The sequence below is a fragment of the Platalea leucorodia genome, assembly GCF_965183815.1.
Source record: "Platalea leucorodia genome assembly, chromosome: 4".
NCBI classification, from domain to species: Eukaryota; Metazoa; Chordata; class Aves; order Pelecaniformes; family Threskiornithidae; genus Platalea; species Platalea leucorodia.
The window spans coordinates 65990476-66012580 of record NC_138826.1 but is presented as its reverse complement, the minus strand read 5'-3'; the positions used below and the strand labels follow the sequence as shown (position 1 = coordinate 66012580).

Genomic DNA, 22105 nt, shown 5'->3' with positions numbered 1-22105 from the left:
TGGATTTAAGTGCCACAAGTTTACCTATCAACTCCTGCTCCATCTGTAATGCTTTTAAGCACAGACCAAAGCCAAGAAATACAGCTATGGCTTATGTATTTCAGTCCCTATTAAGAAGACTGGCAATAATCAACTGAGAGGTGTTGGTCAACCTATTATCAGCAGAAAAAATAAAGTCCAGGGGTATCTGCATGATATGTGCCCATTTTTATTAAAAGGGTGGACTTAAATACCTTCCCTTTTTGGCTTTTGTGGACAATAAGGACAATGTATTCCAAACCATCCTGACTTCATTGGCTCATATAGAGACCCAATTCTCTGGATTGAACTGGAGTGAGCAAGGAAAAACTAACCAATTTCCTAACAAAACCAGCAAGTTTCTTCATTCCCTTCCCCCACACTAAGTCTGTGAACTCACTCTATCTTTCCCACAACTCTTGTCTCAAAGAGGCACAAGGGTTATTTTTTCTCATAACCACCCCAAACTGCATTTCTGAGAGGACACTACTTCCTTCCATTCTCAGCAATTTCAGAGGCTGCCAGAGGCTGCCCCTCTTCCCAGAAGTCACTCAAAAAGTCAACAAGCAGTTTACCCTCTAACTGTTTTGATGTTGGCCTGCCTTCCAGCAATTCTCAGTTGGCACATAGTCTCCTGCAGACTATAATCAGCTTGGCACATGTTAAAACAACCATGCCAGGGCTATGGCCAGAACGAATCAAGTCAACTGCTGTGTTGCAGTTACAGTTTGTCTTGCTACAGTTTCAGCAGCACACTCAAGATCAGATTCTCCGACTGCCCACATTGTCTAGCACTTCGAATCTCCTTTATGAGAAACTGAGACCATTGCAGTTTTAATGTCAGGAAATAAACCTTAAGAGAGCTCTCCTCCAACATGCTCTGAATTCTTTACACAGCTTAGGTGATCTGCACTCCTGCTAGCCTACCCCAGCATTCCAAAACATCATGCCTAACACAGCATAGCCCATCCTGCCCCAGTCTCGTATCAGCCTGCTTAATCCCCATACTTCTGCACAAGATATGTTCCTTCCAAAACCCTGCTGAACAGACCAAACTCATAAGGCAGGCATTTTTTCCTTTGGAGACAAGATGTTCACAGCTGGGAGAAGGGTGTCATCATAACCTCAGGGACAAGCAAGAGGAAGTGGACTACATCATTCTCTGAGAGAGGAAATGTAATGTCGTCTATGGGGAAATGTAACCCAGGTCTACAGTCGTGAGGATGCAGATAAGGCAGTGGAACGTCTCTCCTATCTATATGGCTGCAGTCCGCTTCCCTCTAAGGCACAAGGACAGCCTTGGTAGGCAGGATCACCACTCAGCAAAAGTAAATAGTCAGTGCAGACTGAACTGCCCACTGTTAATACGATTAAACACAGAGCAGCACTGCTCCAGCTCAGCTCAGCTGTCTGTTTACTGCAGTTCTATACATATAAAGCACTGGGGAGTCCAGGTAAGTGGTTTTACCCACATAACCAAGAGTACAGAGAGGGAATCTAGAATATCCTCATCACTGGGCAGTGAAGTGACTGCTAGGTACAGGTTTCCCAAAGGATTATTGACAGACATGGAAAAGGGGTTCTTCTTGACTCTTGATTTTGGTTTTTGTAAGGCGGGATGTCCTGTTTGCAGACATATACAGGAACTGTGATAATAGACATTTTTTAATTAATACTCAGTGGAGAACTCAACAGTCTGTATGACAGAGAAGGCTAGTGTCACTCACTCTTTGCCCACTGTTCTTTCACAAACACATGTTGCTGTTAGGGGATGCTTTTTTCCTTAAATACTTTGAAAAAAAACTTGTCACTACATGACTTGTATTTAAATTTTCTGTTTTTTCCTGATCAAAATGCAAAAATTCATTAACACTATGAAAACATCCAAATAAGACAGCCCATCAAGCATATGAACATGTCCCAGCGTTTCCGTAAAAAGTCAATGCTTAATCTGACTGTGATTAATATGGGTAGCCTTCTTATGTAGATTCTGACTGTATTGGCAAAAAACATTTTCTGCCATTTGAGAGGGGAGGGTTTGTATTTAACAACAGAGGGAAAAAAGGTCTGTCTTTCAGGTTTCACTACTTTTTAAGACTTGTTTTCTCCATGTAAGGCTAATAAAATCTGCTTAAATTGGAAAACAGAAGTGACTTTTACACTTAACCAAAAAAAAAATGGTTTTGCTGTTTACAAGAAGACTTTTTTTTGGCCTAATGCCCAATATCTGTTGATATAGATGGTATATTTCCCTTACCTTGCAAGAGCAGTGTCTACCAAGGTCAAGGCCTTCACTGCGTTGGAATAAACAGTGACAATCCATGCTCTCCTTACTGGCATTTTGAAGAACTCTTATAGTCCTGAGTGATCCTTGTAGCACTCTCCACACTGCCAGTCCACCTGCTTCATAGGCGATGGCTTTGTGCTTTGAGTGAACCAGAGGAAAACTCAGCAGATATGTGGCAGCTGTTCCATGTAGCTAAATTCCTTGTAGTCTCATCATATGATAGTACCAAGGATGCTCACAATGCATGCCCAGAACGACCAAGACACAGTTGGCCAGAACTCTTATGTCCTTGGTGCAAATGACTAGAACAAGCACTGTCCAAAATGACACAGTCCTCAAGGTACAGTGACCATATGCGCAGAGGGCAGAAGAATGTTGTTTTACTTCTGCGCAGTAGATTCACCTCCTTTCTTGGAGCCTCCTGCTTCCTTCCTCACTCCTCTCCAACCTTGTTAGTTATGACTAATCAGAACATGCAGTCACAAAAAGATCAATGGCTATGTTGAAGGGGAACAGTGAGAAGACTCCTTCAGGAAAAGCAGCATGATGGGCCACAGAGCGTTTGTGGTTTACAGCAAAGAAGAGAGTAAGTATCCTTACAAGAGGTGCTACAAGAGACTGTATCCGAAGAATATCCTGTGAATGTGAATGGCGTGATTTAAAATCATGGAATATTCATTGTGGTCTTGTACGTGTCCTCTGCCTGAGATAGCCTTATTGGGGAGATCCTCTGGAGCAATGTAGAGGAGCAACATAACTGTAGGAATCTAGGGCCCATAACTCCCTTTCTTGAGCTTGTCCTAGTGCAGGAGAGTTTCTGGGACATCATACCTTTTCCTAACTTATGCAGGGAGGAAAAGTCCCAGGAAAAGGTATTTCTTACAGCCTATTGTAATGACTAAAGATATTTTCCAGCTATTACTGCGACATAGAGATATATGCATAATGTTTCACCACCTCCCAAGATCCTGATTCCTTTTGTTCTTAAAGTTATAACCCTTAAGAACAATGTTTTTTTAACATTATGAACAAGCCTGGACATGTCTATCTAACATAAGTCTAGTAAAATGTACCCATGTTACTGATGAGGCATTGAATGTCAAGTTTCTCTTGGAGGAACCTTTGAAATATAAGCAACTAATAAATAACTGTTTGTTTTGGTTTTTTCTTTAATATAGGTCACTTAATCTTACAGTTTATCAAAAGTCAGTCATTTAATGGTATGCTTGAATCTGTGTGTGGTTTGCTTTCTTTTTTCCTTTTGATACTTTTGGTATTAGCTCAATTTCAGAGTTCCTACAAATTTACTGTAAAGGATCTGTTTGACAATGAGAGAATAAGTTGCCAGCCATGCCAATTATAGTGATTTTGTGGTGTGGGACTTTAGGCCACTGGGAACTAAAGGCCCATGCCAGAAAAAGAAAATGCTTTTCTAGGCATCTCTGTTTCTTTCACAATTGTATTCACATATCCAATTCAAGCTATGGCTTGCTAGTATGTTATCTAAAGAAAGAGATTAGGTTTACATTAGGACTTTTCTGAGTAATTGATATTAAACAGGGACATAGAAGAAATTCTTTTTTCTTAATTTTTTTTTTTTTTTTTTTTTTTTTTTTTCCCTAGGAAAGTAACATCTGGAACAAATAGAGTCTTTAACTGATTATCATTAACACAATTGTGTTGTGTTCTCAAAAAGCTATTAAAAAGTGTTAACATGGTTACATCATGAACTTCAGCTGGTTCTTATAACACATGAGTCAACTCAAACCAGAAGTGTTCACATAATGCATATTTAAAATACTGTATTTTAAAACATGATTTTGAGAACATTTTCATGAATATTAGGATTACTTAGAAGTTTCAGCAGTTATTTTGAGGATAGATTTCACACTGAACAGTATTTAAGCATAAATGTAAACAAGTTTACAGTTCTGTAGGTAGTAAGCAAGCCACCTACCAGTTTGGACGGAAGAGACAAAGGCGTAATTTTTTTCTCTTTATCAAACCATTCTGTCTCACCTGTTATTCAAACACTGCCTTTCAAAAAGAAACGCACATGATTAAAATCAGATACAGACTTCATTAGTTTTGAAATAAATTAATAAATATTCATAATCAGTATGTGTCTTGAAGGGTTTATAAGAATGTTAAAAATGCCTCCATGTATAGAGCCCCAGTGGAACACGACAGCTTTTTTTTTCCCCCACTATGCATAGCATGGGGTATCAGTGCAAGAGAGGAAGGAAAGAAAAACATAATAATCTGTAACTGCAAGGATAAAATCAGGGACCTAGGACCTACCATTAAGATCTGCTAAAACCTTTTCTTTTGGCATCAGTATATGCCTTCTTACCTTTATGGAGAATAACAGTATCAGCTAAACCATTTCTTTTAGCAGACAGACCTTCTTAACAGAGCTTCCCAACTAAATCATGAGAACACCTTGGTTAATTTGTCATATATAGTAGTGTGACAGCAAAAGGCCATGTGTGGGCTGAGCTACAAAAGGATTTCAAGTGTTAGGAATGAAGATGTAGACTTCTCAATTCACCTGACAGCTATAAAAACCTGGTAGTAGTTAGTAAGTATAAGTAATTAGTACACAATGCATCTGGATCGTCATATCTTTTTACACATAAGGTCATGTAATGGTTGCCTGCAGGAAGACTGAGCCACATTAAAATTATAGGTGGCAATATTTAGTCAATGAGGTTCCTGTGACTATATATGGCCAGTGAAACTGAGAGGCACTTTTAAGTTCCCCAGTTGAGGTGCACATCTTGTCCGCACCCTGAGCCTTGAGTCAAGACCCGAGCACGTACCCTTCTTTGCTGTAACTTTCAAAGAAAGGCAGTGCCTAGGTTGCCCGCCCTGTGAAGTGTAGACACAGCCTCCAAAAACATCATCGCTGGTAAGTATGGCACTGAACACAACAATACAGGCTGTTTTTCCTATCTTTGGGCACTACATGCCATGTGCAGCCACGGAGAAGCAATAATAATTTTACTAAATGGTAATGAGATACCACTTTTGTGGCAGGAGGAGTAAGTATGAGCAAAAGGAGTGAGGCTCATGCTCAAAGCCCAAGAAATGACGTTTGCTATTCAGATGGATGTTTTGCAAGACTGGAAAGTAGCCTTGGAAATGCCAAACATGTGGCCACTCATGTAGCCTTGAGTCCATCCTTTTATTAACCTGTAATTACATGACCACAGAGTATTTCCCGCAAAGAATTCCTTCTTCATTCACGGAAGAAACTGAATGTACAGTGGGCACTGATGAAAGGGTTCAGGTGCAACCGTAAATTTTATTTTTTTCATATCGTGTGCTTGATTTTTCAACCATAAAATTCCCTTTTTTAATTTAGAGGGGAGAGGATGTTATTTTTATATAGTAGCAATGTTATAGATTCTTCTGAGGGAAGAAATACTGGCAGAACAGACAAATGTTTTCCCAGTAAAGAACTGAACAGTAAGTTTACATGTATTTCAATAGGACTAGAATCATATATACCTATCACAACAAAAAGTAGACAGAAAAAAACCTAGCACACTTTCATTTCCATATAAATAATATGTTTATAGAATAAAAATAGAAAAAAAAGATAAAAATTATCAGTAAAGTCTAGAATAAAAGAAACAGAAACCTAACACACCTATCATAACACTATAATCTTCTACAAAAAGACTCAAAAATAATTTTTAAGATAAAAAAATGCAATTGGTTCTAAGCCAGTATGTTCCAATCGTGCTAAAGTCCATGGTTCAATGATTAGTACACTCAGTTTTAGGGCTTCTAATACTATATAAAAATATTCCAAGCATACACGACACAAACCTTCAAACAAGACTCACTGTGCCTGTTAAAATTTGCTCAAGTTTTGACAGGTTAATTTTGTACCTGCAGTCTTTATGCCAGCTCACATAACAATTGCCTGCACTCCTCTAATGTTATGAAGAATAAAATACCATGTCTCCCTCTGCAACCAGCATAAAACCACATCAATGCTGAATTCTGCTCTGCCTTGTTCAGCTGAAATTTGATCTTGTGTTCACAGCTGATCTGGCTCAGACTTCTGTTTCTGAATGACCCAGTAGCATATAGATCCGGTATTAATGATTATAGAAACATAAAAATGTCTGTTAAAAATCTGAATCATTCACTAAAAGACAGATAAGTATAATCGCCCCCCCCCCCCCCCAAACATTGCAAAGTATAGGTAGATATCATGCTTGTATGTAGGCGTTGTTTTCTGTCAAAAGACAAAAGAATGGAAATAGAAGTTTATGAAGAAATTAAACCTTTTAAATCAAATAATAAGCAAAGATTTTTGTTCCACTGATAAAATCTGCTACACAGCCTGCTACGCTTTTCAAATCTTAAAGGAGTGTTTTGAAACACTGATAGTGTTTGGAAGCATCTCAAAATTGCCCGAATATTCAGTTCCTTGCCATAATCATGATGCTGTTGCCTTTAAAAAGAAAGATTTTAAACAGTAACATTTTTCTAAAGAAGCAATAATATTCTTTGATCTGGAAAGTGTCCTATGTAACAAAAAACATGCAAGAAAAATAAAGATTCAGCAAACTAAATAAGTGATGGCTGTAAAAGTAGACACAGAAACAGGAAAGTCCTGTTTAAATAGATAACACAGAGTATGAAGTAAATGTGTTCTCCTTCTCTTAATCTTTTGTGAGAAAAGCTAAAATTCTAAACAATGAAACAATTTGTCTTAAGACTCTTATTTCTCTTCATCATCTAAACTTCTAACCCATGACACTTCTCACAGAACTTGCCCCTCTTTAACAAAGACAAAACATGTTTTCTTACTTCTTTGTGTGTTTTTCATGTAATAAAACCTTTCATATTCATGATTTTTTATTTTATTTTTTTTAAAAAAAGATCTAATATTCTACATAACACTGAAGGAAAAGAGGTTAAGCTACTATGGAAAAGATAAGTAAGATTCAAGTTGGTCTTATCAATCTGAAATGGGAACCACCTATTAGCACCAAAAGAAGTCAAGTCAGCGCTGCAGGTGTTCATGACCACTTAAAAACAACCCAGATAGTAACCTCTTAGCCAGCAGGGCTTTTTTCTGCACAGGGGCATGGCTCAACCCATAGGCAGGTTCAGAGACTGGAAAAAACTTTCATGCTAAATAAGTCTACTTGTAGAATCAGGACCTATTCTATAAATCAGCTATGTGTCCATATTTAGACTAAGGATTGTTTATTAAATTGTTCCCTATACATCCCAAGTAATACGTAGCTAGCCATTGGTGTCTGCCACCTCATGGGATGCAATTCCCTTTCCAGTTATATTTAACTTTTTTCAGATATATTACTCCTCATTTACATACATTTAAATAACAGCATTGCTTTCTTAAACAGCAGAGTAATGAAGCATAAACTTTTATCATACTTTAATATTAGTGTGGTATAAAGAACAATCACACCAGAATCATTCCAGAAACAGTTTTGCAAAGGTCTTTGACAAGAACAGTTGTAAATGGTGTAAAAGACAAAAATAAGAAAATAAGTAAAAGGAAGCATCTGTTGGGAATTCTTCCAGCTATGCTTAACAATTTTGGAAGATGACAGAGACATAATATGCACAGGGCTAACACAGTAACTTGTCACTTCCTAGAAACATACAGAGGTGTTTTTTAGCCACAATGATGTTTTCAAAAAAATACGTAATGTGGCTTGATCTGCTTTCCCTCTATAAGTCTCAAAGTACATTACAAAACATTTCAGAACTATTATTCCTGTTTCACAGACAGGAAAATATGGAACTGATTGGAGAAATGGCTCAAGTGGCTCAAGGTAATAAAGTAATTCAGAGGTAGAAATGATAATAAGAGCCAAGTTCAATGCAATCGTATTTAAGATTTGTTAGAGATCAAAGATATTTCTGTTTGTTTTAATGCATTCACATACAGGATGCCCTGAAATCTGAAACCACAGATTTGCAAAATCAGTCTCAATGGCCTAAGTTGCCATTGCCTTTCAGAAAACCTAAAAACATATCCAATGACAAAATAACATTATCAAAGACAAAGCAGATGAAAATAAAAGGCGAAAAATACATCAAGCTTACTAAGCAGATATGGTTCAGAACCACAGAATCCATACATGAGTTAAGATAAATTCACTCCTATTTTGCTAAATGCAGAGCCTCAGCCTGCTATAGTCCAACTTCATATTTTAAGATGAAAAGAGGGGAAGGAAATCTGATTTGGTCATTTGATCAGATAATATCATTTAAGACGACAGTTGAAGAGACGGTTGCTGTATCCTAGGGCTACAGTATAGATTGAGGTCTGAGCTTTAAATGACACTGGTTAAGTCTTTATTACAGAGAAGCACTCATGAATCAGACTCAATATAGTTTTTATTTGGGGCAACTTTGTCATGCTGTAGGTTCTTTTTAGTAGTTCAGTAGTTAAATGAATTATTCAATAGTTACTTAATAAAAGCATAGTTAACCAAAATCTAAAAATTATAATTAGGTGAGGTTGTTTATGGGTTTGGTTTATTTTTTTTCTTAATTAGCTTTTAATGTTTTGATCAAAATTTTGATAGAGTATCACTATAACTATAACTAATAGGCCAAACTAGAGGTGACCAATGTAACTTCTATTTGAAGAAAACAGGAATGAAAATGTCAATGAGGGGGCTTAGTCTTTGAAGGTGCAGAACATACTGGCTTCAGTCCACAAAACACTGTATAAATTTTATGAGATAAGCCCCTTCTGTGCAGTAAATCATGGGAGTGAAGAGAATTGAACCCAGAAGAAAGAGTCCTAAGCAATGCGGTAGGAGCCAGATTAATTGTAAATTAAAGAAATTAAAAATGGCCTAAGCAGATGTTCTTTTTGTTTAGAGACACCTTTTTCATCTCCAAATAGTGTTTCTTTATAAGTACAGACTTCAGAAAGTATTCCTTATTGTAACTCATGCAAAAACTCTTCAGGCCAAGATAAAATAAATAGGCATTTTTGCCATGTGCTTACACTGTTTGCTTTGTATTGAAATATGCAACGTGCTTATGATAAAATTTACAGTATTCAGTTTGTTCTCTTTTACAGTTCTTTCTGAGTCAGCAAACAAACAAACAAACAATCACACATAGGCATTAGCATTCACGTGTCTAACTTACAGAAAAAGCAAAACACCATTAAATATATCTGCTAGACTGTATTTTATAAAAATCTATGATCACAGATTAACCCTTGAGATGACTCAGGAAAAAATGAATATGTCTCTACATTTCATCTAAATATGGAGGTAAAAGTTTAGGAAATGAAAGAAATATCTAAGGCCATGCATTTTTCTTCCTGTGATACAGACATTTAAGTGACTTGTGGAAATCATCCTTCATCTACCAGGGAGCTATACACATATATGTAAACACCAGCCTATCACAATTCCCACTTGTTTTGCCTTCTTTCTGTGCATGCAAGCATGGGGCTTATGCAGTCATATTTTTCAGTTTTCTTTCTTTGTTAATTCTGACTTTTTGCTTCTTTTAGGAATAAGAAAGAAAGCAACTTTTTGGAGCAGAGATGATCTATTCAGTGCTTAACATTGGGAAAGGGAGAACAAGACTACAGACAGCTGAAACTGGGAATTTCCAGTTTCATGGAAAATTCTGGTATTCTGATTATTCTGAATCAGAACAAACTGTTTCAAAATTTCCCACAAAACAGAAATTAAAAAAACTAAAAAGATACTTTAAAAAATGTTGAAACACATTTTGTGTGAGCTTTTTTGTTTTGTTTATTTAGTATTACTTTTCATATTTTGTATTTTTGTTTTGCCAGTTATAACTACATGTCATCTCATGCCACTTCATAGTAATTAATAAGTAATTTCCATATTATATTATAATTTTTAAAAATTTTAAGTATTTAAATTGTGAAAACAATATATCCAATAGTTGATGTATATTTCATTTGAGTAGGAAAATAAGATCAATATTTGGCTTTGTATTATTTTTAGCAGCAATTGTTTCTAAAACCTAGGGGAAAAAAAACATATTAATACAAGGATATTCAAAATGGTAGCTACTTTAACTTGTACTATAAATTAAAATTATACGGTACTTCATTTTATTCATCAGAGCATTCTAATCACACACTTTCTCTGCATCCTAGTTGAAAGCAACAAAGTCCTTGCCTTCTTGTGGTCTTAGCAAAGCTGTTATTCTTACTCCACACAATGTGAAGTGCTCAGTACTTTCAGTTTACAAGTCCATGGATTAATTCTGACCTGTTACTAACACTGATTGTTTCTACCACTACTACCTATAAGCAGTAGTTCTGGACTGAGATTCTAATGCATCCATCCTGCTCTTGAAACACTCGTGTTTCTCTTGATCAGTGAATATGAAAGGTTCTAATTTACTTGATCCTCATTTAACCATGAAACTTGCACTTTCCCTGTTTTGCCCAAGTAAGAAACTGCTTTTCATGGCACTGCTCTCTCCTTGGTGTCTCTTCAATATTGCCAATGTAATGACAGCTCAAATTGCATGCCCTCATCCCCCCCATCAAATTTGTTACTTGTTTTTCTAGTAAAATGATTTCTTTCTTGATTTCCTAGCTTTTAACTTGATGAAAGGAATTTTCCACCATATACTTGAATTATGACTAACTTCAACACAACATTCTATATTAATAAAATACTCCCTTTTACCCCTTTCTCCAAAGTTGTTTCCTACAAGAGAAAACAAAACTACTCCAATAGTAAACACATAACATTTTACAAATAATTTACTAGGGACTATAAGAGCTAAACAATCATTTGTGTGTTTCAGAAAATAATACTAACATTGTAAATAACATTTTATCTTATCCAAAAATAAGCAAAATGAGTTATGAAGCAAATAAAAAGAGGCAGCTCCAAACCAAAAGAGCTTAAGCTGGAGGCTAAGCAAAGGAGAATAACAAAAATATACACTTAAATCATGCTGAAATTCAATGAAATTGTTGTGTTCTCCACTTTAAAACCTCTTCACAAATGGATCACAAATATAGTAAATGACACACTCTATTTATGAAGAAGCCAAAGGTAATACTCAGGCCAAAGGCTGCACTTACAAGAATCCCAGATCAGCATGCCAGAAGAAGGCCTTATGGTGGGGTTGAGTTACCTGCAGGTGCTGAAGGCCATTTGAGATGCCCTAAAGTATGCAAGAAATCTATATGAGGTCAGCAGATAGAACACAGTGACTTATGGGAAATAAGTATCACTCTGTAGTGGAAGCTGAGGGCATGCGGCATATCCCGCAGCACTAAAAATGATACTAGATGCCTAGATTTAGGCAAAATAATGATCTTTAATGTCCAATATCATGATTGGGACCTAAAAAAAAAAAAGACATAAAAAATACAGTTTCCATTGGCCCAGTGAATTGAATTCAGTAACCAGTCAGTATGCTAAGGGAAAACTGATAAGACATCATTCCTTCAAAAGGCTCATCTTCTTTTTGGTGGGGGGTGGAGAGGACAGGGGACACATAGCCATGGCATTCAATATAGCTCAATCATCTTTTCACAGTGTATGAATCTTTCTGCATCTCTGTGTGTTCTGTGCAGGATGAATGTCCTTACAACATAATAAAAGACAATCTTGTCTCTGCTATTTTCATATAATGAAGAACACCTGTTCACCAGCCACTGTGTTTATTTTCTTCTTCCATCCTGCCTTCCACCATGCTCTCAGCCCTATTACCCTCTCAGGTGATATCTATTATAGTGGTTCTATCTTGGTTCCAGAAAACTTATAATCCCAATGCAAGAAAAGAAACAGCAGTTACAGATAGCAAATAACTGCATACAGGTAACAGTGATCCAATACAGAAGAATGCAAGAGGATGGCATACCGGTTTCCTTACTATAGTTCAGATTTTTTCAGGCATTGTGGCAATATTCCTAGGTTTTAAGGAAGGTTTTAAGGAGGGATAATATATTAATTAGGATAATTGATTATTTGTAGTTTTGCTAACTGTCTTCTATAAAATGGAGTTCTCCCTGAACTGGCACATGAGCTCCACAGTATTACAGCATGTTAGTGATATAGGAGTATTAAAGTGCAAAAGATGAGGATCAGAACACATAAATTCCTAAATATCTGATTATCTATCTCATACATTTCCTATATCTTTGTGGCTATTATATCACTACAGATTATACTTAAGAAGCCAAACAAAGAGATATATATATATATATGCTATTACTTCTTAATGTAGAATAGTTATACAAATTCCAATTAAATAATTTTTTCTGACCTAGACATCTTTTGTGAGTATTTTGAAGACTACTATACACTCTGTAGTTTACAGGCGCATTTTATTCAAGGCAATGAATGTAACTGTATAAGCACTCAATCATAAAGCAGTGATCATACAGAACTTTATTCTAAATGGTATATAAAGTAAAAGCTATTATATTTAACAAGGGAGAAATGAACAAATCTCCATTAGTTAACAGACTGCTAAATTGACTAGAATATTATCACCAGAATAGAAGCTGTATTTTAGGAAAGTAGAGATCTCAAGATCAATATGTCCTGAGGAATATTTAATTTTCTAGAAAAAAAATGGAATTACTTGTTAGTGAGGAGAAGCACTGCACCAACAGTAAGTCTAAAAATTACTGCCAAAAACCTCTCTTGAATTTATTCTGTTTTCCTGTCTTTTCACAATACCACTTTAAAACAAGAGCTAAAAGAAAGTAGTGAAATGCATCAGACATTTAGGCTGGTCAGGTGGAATGAGGATAGGAGTTTAGAATGGCTCCATGGAAAGAAACAAGATTTCCAGTTGTCAGAGACACCACGATTCTCTGGCTACCTTGAAAGTCAAAAGTTGCATCTTCTATTGCATGCTGCTCTCATGACCAAGACAGCCCTGGTGAAACCTAGGAGAAAGCAAGCAGTGAGGAGTGAAATGAGCGTTTGAAGCTCAGGCAGTGGGGAAGTGATGAATGAGCGGATTCCTTCTGTTATTTAGGAAGAAAAAGGCAGAAGTATGTGCACCCATCTGTAGTACTGTAAAAGTCAAAAATAAAGAATATCAGAGCTTTGATAATTCCTATTCCCACATTTTTCTATTAGGCTGGTGAAATAAGTGATACATGTGCTACGAGTTGCAGCAGGCTACGTCAAGCTATGTGTAGAATGGTGCCACTATTGAATGATGTCTGAAATGCAGAGGGAAGAATAAAACAGAGCAGAATATTAAAATACAGTACCTGCAGTATAAATGTGAATTAGAATACTTGAAATATTGGTATTACCTGAACTAAACAAACTTACCTCAAAGCCCCTTGTGATTCTGCCATTATGCTTCATTAGAAGAAATCCCTTCCAAAGATTAATCAGCTTAGCTAACCATACACCATTTAAAACTGCACAGAGCAGAGTATTAGCCATTCATAGAGGATACAAATAACTAAATATGTCCTTTCTGCCTGGCAAGCACCATATAGTTCAAGGTGGATCTGAAAACTGAGAATGGACCTGGGCCAACATGATCTCAATTGTTATTTTCAATAATAAAGTACAGGTAGCACCTCAGCATGCAACTCTCACTTGAGTGGAAGGGGACAGGGACAAAATACAATGTTCTGAAACAGTTTTTATGAAAATCATGCAGTTTGTGACATGTGTTTGGTCTCTGGAGCTGCAGTCTCGTTTAATCCTCTATTTTTAAATGCCATCTTCCAAAACCAAAGGGTAACAAGTACAAATTGTATCTATAAAACAACATCACAACTTTATTCTCAATAGCTAAGTATTGAAATGCAAGCATACATTATAAATAGAAAAACAGCTGGCTTGGAGCACATTGCAAGCCACTAACACAGTTGAGGGATTTGAATGACATCATAACCCGTGAGAGCATGTTGCTGGCCAGCTGGTGTTATTTATAATATACTCATAATTGAGGAAAAATAAAAAGGCAAAAGTTAGGTATTGCAGAACTAACAAAGTTGAATTTTCTCTTTCCTAGTGTCATCTAAATTCTTATCAAGAGTAATTATGAAGATTACTACTAAAAAGGGGGAAAATCACTTTATAATTACAACAGCACATTTAAGATAAATGTCATGGAAGCTCCCCAAACTGGGCTACTTGTGTTACTATAGTCATAGTACTGTAAATTCTAGGAAATGGTACAACTTCTCCTGTGTGGTTGCTAAAAGATCACAAAGTTATTTTGCCCTATTTACAGGTAATGCTCAACAATTCTGTTATTTTTAGCAAACTACAAACTGCTATTTTAGGGTTAATAGCACAGAGAGTTGGAGGTTTTAATTGTTACTCAGCATATAGGCGTGCCAAGTTTAATAACGTAAAGATGCATTAAGAAAAAAGCGGATAACCGACTGCCTGTCTTTCTATACTATACAAATAAAATACCTGTGCCTCTATGCATAAATAAAATGTGTACATATATACAAAGGTATACATATATACAAACAATGCCCTTATGTGTATAAGTTTTTATATATTTGAAATGCAGAGACACACACACACAAATATAAATGCACACAGAGTTCTCTGAAAGTTAACCAGAATACATTTTCTTATTTTTCATGGCAGCACAAGCTTTTTTGTCTGCTAACCCCTCAGTCACTAATTCACATTCTTTTAAAGGGAAAAAAATATGCTTCTGTGCTCTAGTTTTAAAATGCAAAGGTATGATGTTATTTGTCACCATGCCCAAAAAAGTCCTTACTCGGTAACTTTGCCAGAAGAGGGAGAGAGAGAGAAGGCAAATGCTCCCCCAGCTGTTTCCTGTCTACAGTGTCTGTGTAATGTAGATAAATGTCAGGATTTTCTCTAAATCCCTCTTCTGTTTGCTAAATCTCACTGTCACTGCTAAAATCAGAGCAGATAGAGCCTGCGCAATGGAATAAAGTCCTCAATATTGAAATGTGACATTGCTCTCAACATCTCACATCTCTCTGGATTTCTTTTTTCTCATCATTACTGCTAACAAATTCATTTCCAGACTTTGCACTTTTAAGAAGCAATGGAAAAAATCAACAGTCTTTCAACACAATTAGTTAAGTGCTGCTTTTGTGATTTCTTGAAGGTAAATCTTTATTACTATTTCAAATATTTTTTTAGTTTTATTTTACTGTGTATTGTCTGCTTCTGGTTTGAGGAGTATTGTGCACTTTTCAATAACATTATTTTAGAACTGAGAATTATTTATAAATTGCTGAACATGCAATTTTATGTGATCTGGAAAATGGCTGTATGTAATAGTTGCAATTACATAGATAACTGTAAGGGTAAACTATTGCAGATACATGTCTTAAATTTCACTTCTATTCAGAGAACTTTGCAATATTTCAGTTATGTCATTATTAAGGGATCCAATTACATCATTGTCTATATTGTTAATTAATGCTTCTGAAAACAAGAACTTTTAGCTATTTTCTGCAGGTGCAGGGTTTTATAGGAAAAAAGGTATTATTCACATGTTAAGTTTCTGCAGTTTTATTATACACAATTATAGATAAAATGTTCATGCTTTCACAGGGAAACTTTTAAGGGATGTTGTCACTGCAGCAATTTTCTGGCAGCATTGTGGCATTTACTTGTTTTTTGCTTTCATAATTTAAAAGTAAATGTGAAGTTCAATTTGTTTTCTACATTAGAAACCAGCTGCGACTCTTGCTGACCTTGCATATTTGTATAGCTTAAGCAATTGTACATAAAGAAAATGGAAATTCCCCTACATGTTCATCTCCAAGTTTTCCCTTGTAGGGAGGGCTGTTTCAGGAAAGTTTACATGTGAAGTTTCATGTTATGACCCTATGATTTCCACACATTAATATAAACTGTCTTTAAGTAAATTTGGCTTCAGTAGGTGCATTGACCTCTATTTCTATCAATTGGCCCTAGTTCAACTTTCCATTATCAGCAAATTTATAGCCTTCAAGAACTTTTTAATATTTTGCAAGGACACTTACGCAGTTGACAGAATTCTCCTGTTTTAATTGTTTAGGGCCCAATTATTTTTTAGAGTGTCTTACACTTAAAACACACTTATCTCATTCCTCAATGTGATTCAAAAGAGCAGGTCTGTAATTGCAATGGATGAAACCATTCTCTTAATGTATAAATGGGCATCCCTTCCAATATACTTGAAAGATGAAGATGATTTTTTTTTAAGTATTGAGCAAGGCACTAAGAGACATAAAAGTAATGTGCTAGTTCCTCAGCTGGTGCATCCTGCCAAGCTTCCTTGGAATCAATGGAACATATTGATTTAGTTTAGGATGTAGCTCAGATTCTTTAATCAAAGTTAGCAGTATTTAAATCTTGATCCATTCTAGAGTATATATGCTTTATTTATGTAATAATTACTAGTGAATGCTGTTATTACATACTAACTACATCCTTCTATTATTGCTTGGTAATCAGGTCCAACCTCTAGATAGCAAAATGCAATTTTGCATATAACTTGATTTTTTTTTGGTAGCATATACTATCCATAAAAATGTTGCCCCATTCAAGATATTTATAATTATTGTAGATGTTCTTATATGTTCCTAAAATGACCAAGCATGTGAAGATTTCTTAATCACAACTTGTGCCAACTGATAGTTTGTTAGATGAAGATGACTTATATAGAAGAATTAAGAAGTAAAAGAGATGTAGAATGTTCATATATGACATTCCTCTGTGGTGCCACTCTTCTGGACTATTAAAAGAGGAATGCAACAAAAGATGGTTATTTTACTGAAAAAAGAGGAAATTCCAGCTGTGAAAATATGGTCAGTCATTCTATGCAACTAAAAGAAGTGCTTAACCAGGCTCATCCTGAACCTGTATTCAATTTCCAAATGTAATTAGATGCTTCAGTAAACCCCACCCACATGCCAATGCATTTTCTTTTAAACTCTCAACTTTCTAGTCAAATTGAGGACATTGCAAGCACCCTGCCTGTTTGTAAAGAACCTGAAGCAATATTGGATTACAACTTTGTATTTTCTTAAGAATATTCCCCTCAGACATAAATGGGAACTTTGATTTTATCAGAAACATATTGAATCAACTAATGTTATGCTTAATTAAATGATGAAGTAAAGTCAAATTTTTAAACTATGTTTTGGAATTAGTTTTGATGAAACAGCACTCAATTTAACAAATAATTGATTGAGCCCTAGGAACATGTGAGTCTGTTTTCTTTTCCCCAAAGTTTTTACTTGTTTGAAAGTTCTCGACTGTTTTTAAATTTGGAGATAAAGTTAGAAATTCTCTGTGGTTTATACTGTGCAGCCTTTTTGGCTTCCACCAAAGGAAAAACAGTAGATAATCTGTTTTGTTGTAGTTCAGTGCTGATATTTATCTGAAAATGCAACCCAGCTGAAAAGTCTTGAAAAATACACAATTGTTAAATGTCTAAGATTTATGTTTATTTCTGGCCCAAATGTTATACAAGAACAAATTGTTAAATACATAACGTTCTTGTATTTGTAATGTCTTTCAGCCTTCTGAGGCGGTGTGCTAAACAGCTTTCTGCTTTACCTCCTCAGAACTGGGAACCATCTTAAACTGCAGGTGCATCACATTTATCTTAGAAATTCAAAAATATGGCAAGGCAAAAAAGAAATTGATGTTGTTAAGATATGGAATCATTACAGGAAATAATGCCTCATGTTACCATCATTCATTTATAATCTGATCTTCTTCCATCTGCCATTGAAGTCATGTCCATGCAGTAAAGCTTGTTGGTTTTTGCATGGCAAAGTTGGCTAAAGAATCTTGTGAATGGGAAAATAATTATCCTTTCTTTTTACGATATATCATAGGATTTAGATTTATTCATTATTTTCACAGTGGAAATACCAGGAAAAAAAGGGGAATAAATTCCAACTTATTTATAGATTTGTCTCTTATTCAGCTTCGACTTAAGTTGAAATAGAAGGCTCATCCAGCAAGGTGCTAAGATCCTTTGCCAAGAAAATATGAATTCTCAAAAACGATTGACTAGAGAAGGCTCCGTACCCCACTGGATCAGATTCCATATGAGCAGACAATAGATAATTCCATCAGTTTTTCAAAAGTTCAGTGAAAAAGTAAGATTAAATGGTCCCTGAAACCCTGGAAGAAACTTTAGGGAAGATTAATCATTTTACTCCAATTACTTTGCACTGGTCTGCTAATACAAAGCAGTTTTAAGCCAAGGTTAACTGTATGTGCAAGAAAGATTTGTAATTTCTTACCTGACTGCAATACTAATATTAACCTTGAAAGAGAATTAAATTAAATGCAGATTTACACCTTTCAAAACTAGCTTTTTTGGCAAGTGATCTAAATCAGTTTAGAATATGCATTAAGCACATTCTTCACTGTCCTGCTACTAAATATAAATAGCTTTTCCTAGTACTAAAAAAAAAAATTGCTATTTTCTTTGACATGTTGGGTAAGACCTTTGGTTGATATAAACTGATATAAAAGGAAGTGTATAAATGGAATGGTGCAAATTTACACGCATTGAGGATTGGCCTTTCTTCAATCACAAGTCCAGGAAAAAGGTAATTTGTAATTAAATGTAAGTGAGAAAAAAAATTATCAATATCACCTCTGTTTATACCTCATAGCCAAACCTGACTAAGAGGATATAATCGAGGTTGGTGAAAGTATAGCTGTTTCCATCAAGCAAAAACACAAATCCTTAACATTTCCACTAGTGCTCCTCTTAATTTCTTGAATGCGTCCAAATGTTAACTTGCTAGTAACAGAGGACTGTAAGAGTCATTGAATGTAGTCCCCTACTATGGAATATACCACATCAACTCTTCTGTAACTTTGGCAAGCTCCACCTTGAAACTTCTTTTGTTTTGTCCTCGTACTTCCCTTTTTAAGGTGGCTGGAGACCCATGGAGTACTAATTATGAACCCTTTTCCTACTAGGCCATATTTCCTTCCATCCAGTTTACAGCCATTTATTCTAGTGCCAGTGCTGTTCTTCAGTTTAAATAGCTCTTCTCTGTCATATGTCACATCCATCTCCCACAGTACCTTGGCAGGCAACTGTCAGATTCCCTCTTAGCCTGTCTGATCTCAGACAACACAATTCAAGGTTGTCTAGTCTTCGTTACTCTTATTATTCTGGGCTTCCCTTTGCCTGTGTATTGCACTCTTCCATATCCTCCTCTTGCAGGAGCAACCATAAATCACAGTTACTGCAAGGTTCTCTAAGTACGTGTGAATGTGAACCAAGAATATTCACCAGAGGAAGTAATCAGTTTACAAAATACATGCACTAGAATATGTAGACAGTTGCAAAATTATGGTGAGACATTTCCTGATACTGTGTTTATTGTCTAACAAATTACAGTACGTATGCATTCTCAGTTCACAAGGGTGCAGGAGTCATTTTCTTTAGGACTCTGTTGGGAAATTCTGACACTGCTTTTGTTTCCTTGGCAGGTGAAGATGCACGCTGTGTCCTACATTCATTTCTTCTACCTTGGCCTGTGTTTGCTTACCTTAACCAGTTCTGCTGCTGCTGGCCCAGAAACACTCTGTGGTGCTGAGCTGGTTGATGCTCTTCAGTTCGTGTGTGGAGACAGAGGCTTTTACTTCAGTAAGTCAACCCTGTCTTTCATTCAACTGCTAAACTTTTCCATGGAATCCATTGGAGTTTGCAACTGTTCTAGGTGATCTTAGAAATTATCAAACCAGGCTGCTGAGTATGATTAGTATCCTGTATCTTGGAGATGCCTGTCTTCAGTGATCATGAAGTTTCAGTAAAGAATAAAGCTGTTCCTGTGTTCAGCCTCTCTGAGTTTCTGACAAATTTTCCTTTTCAGACTTCTCATTGTTTTTAACCACTTTCCAGCTGCTGGTATTCCACCTGCTATATTACTGCCTTCTGCTGACCTGCCACTGAAATTAAGTGAATGAAAACACATACTAGACCCAAGATATTCATGAGGCAGATCTGCATGTACCTCTTATGTCAGACTACTCATAAACAGTTAAGTACACATTGTGTCATATTAAAAACACACTAAGCTTCCACATCTGGTTTGAAAAAAAGAAAAGCTGGAAGGCAGCAAGCAGAAAGTTAACACATCCAAGTATCCATATGCTTCGCCAGTTAAATACAGGTGAAGGAAAATTCATGCATGATGAGATAATAAAGATTAACACCAGTACAGAAAACAGATAAAATTAAGTCTGCAATAGTGTGGATATATTGGTACTCAAAAAACTTTTTGGAGCAGGACCTACACTTCAGAACTGAACATCACAATATTTTTCCTTTGCTGTGTTTTAGATTGTGCAAAGCTGGAATAGTTGGATAAGTACCTCTTTCATCTTAGTACCTTCTTACCAGTGCTGTCAAGATCAAGAAATACAGAACTTGTAAATAATAGAAATCTACTTCTAATTTTCAGTTATTTGCTACTCAAATAACATAAAGTTAATGAAACTTTTAGCTAGGAATATATTAATTCTGAATTCATTCATTAATATATTTATTCAAAACATGCAAGAATTTGTGCTTTTAGAGCCTCTGAAGCTAGTGTTTACTTTTAATAATAATATGTGCTTGTGTGAAGTTACCTCTCCTTCAGGGCCTCAGTTACCTTTCCAAACAAGAATATAACTAAGAAAAGGAAATATGGGGTGGTTAGGCTAGAAAGACAAGAAATTAACTGAAGGGTTTTTTTCTATTTATTTTTATATTATTTGTGAGGTCTAGCTTTTTTTTGTTTTACTTTTGCAATCCTCATTTTATCCTAATAATTCTTACCTTCTAAGCAATCACTTTTGTTTTTCTGGTCTTACCCACCCCATTCCTATTCATTTCTATTCATGGAGTTATTGTTTTCAAGATTTTTCTCCTTGCTTGCAATAAAAATAGAATTAGGGAAATCCAGATTCTCGCGCATTTAATTCATAGAAAATCCCAATTTCTTCAACATATAAGATGCAGACATTTTCACTATTTTCTTGGCACTTTCTATTAAAGTTTACCTTTGAAACTGGGAGCCTTATTTTCATATATGCAAAGTAATTCACTAAGAAGCCTTCTTTTTTCTATTTGGCACTTTAGCTATCATTAATGAGCATCTACTCTAGGGTGCTGTTTAACTTAGTATTCTGGTGCTAAACGCAATATTAAAAATACTGGAATCTCTCATAAAGTAATTTACAGTTTTCTACCAACTCTTTATGTGTTCATTTGATCACCAAAGTCTGTTACATTTATCAGCAGCTGGGTTGCACTTAAGGGGGTATTTGAGTGTCCTAAAAATACTTTCTCTTCGTGGCTAGAAGGAATGTAAAGGAAGACTTTCATCTCTCCCTCCTGTTTCTGCCCCAGAAAACAATGAGAAAATATACTGCATCCTTAGAACAGCATAGCAATTTTTTTTTACTGTGCATGTATCTTAGGCATTTTCCCAGTCATTCCTCTCCAGGCAAAATGCTTGCTGCTAGTTCAGAGAACTATCACGCTTGCTTACCACAAGAGTGGCTGTTACTGCCAAGCAATCAGACTTACTGTTATATGTACTCTTTGTGTTCCTAAAGGTAAGAGGACATGTGAAATGTTAATCATCAGCAGTAACTCTCTTCGTTTTCAGTCTCAGTTATTCTAAGGTTGCACAATCTATTTCAAATCTCTACATTCCCTAAGCTAGATCATCCGTACTTTAAAATACCAGGATGTGTTTCTCAAGTTTTAAAGGAGATCTTTACCCTTGCAATCTTGAGTTTTATCTGCTGTCATTAAAGACTTTCTTTCTAGTTT

General features: G+C 35.7%; 1 protein-coding gene across 1 annotated transcript in view; it reads left to right on the top strand.

Moving 5' to 3' along the window:
• Window positions 1-15352: 15352 nt before the first annotated feature.
• The window catches only part of IGF1 (insulin like growth factor 1), a gene marked incomplete at both ends in the record, with an annotated part of 50907 nt that continues 44154 nt past the window's right edge, over window positions 15353-22105 (top strand). The window contains 2 exons of the mRNA XM_082309759.1: window positions 15353-15415; window positions 19771-19927. Coding sequence (XP_082165885.1) covers window positions 15353-15415; window positions 19771-19927 — 220 coding nt within the window. The remainder of the gene's footprint in view (window positions 15416-19770; window positions 19928-22105) is intronic.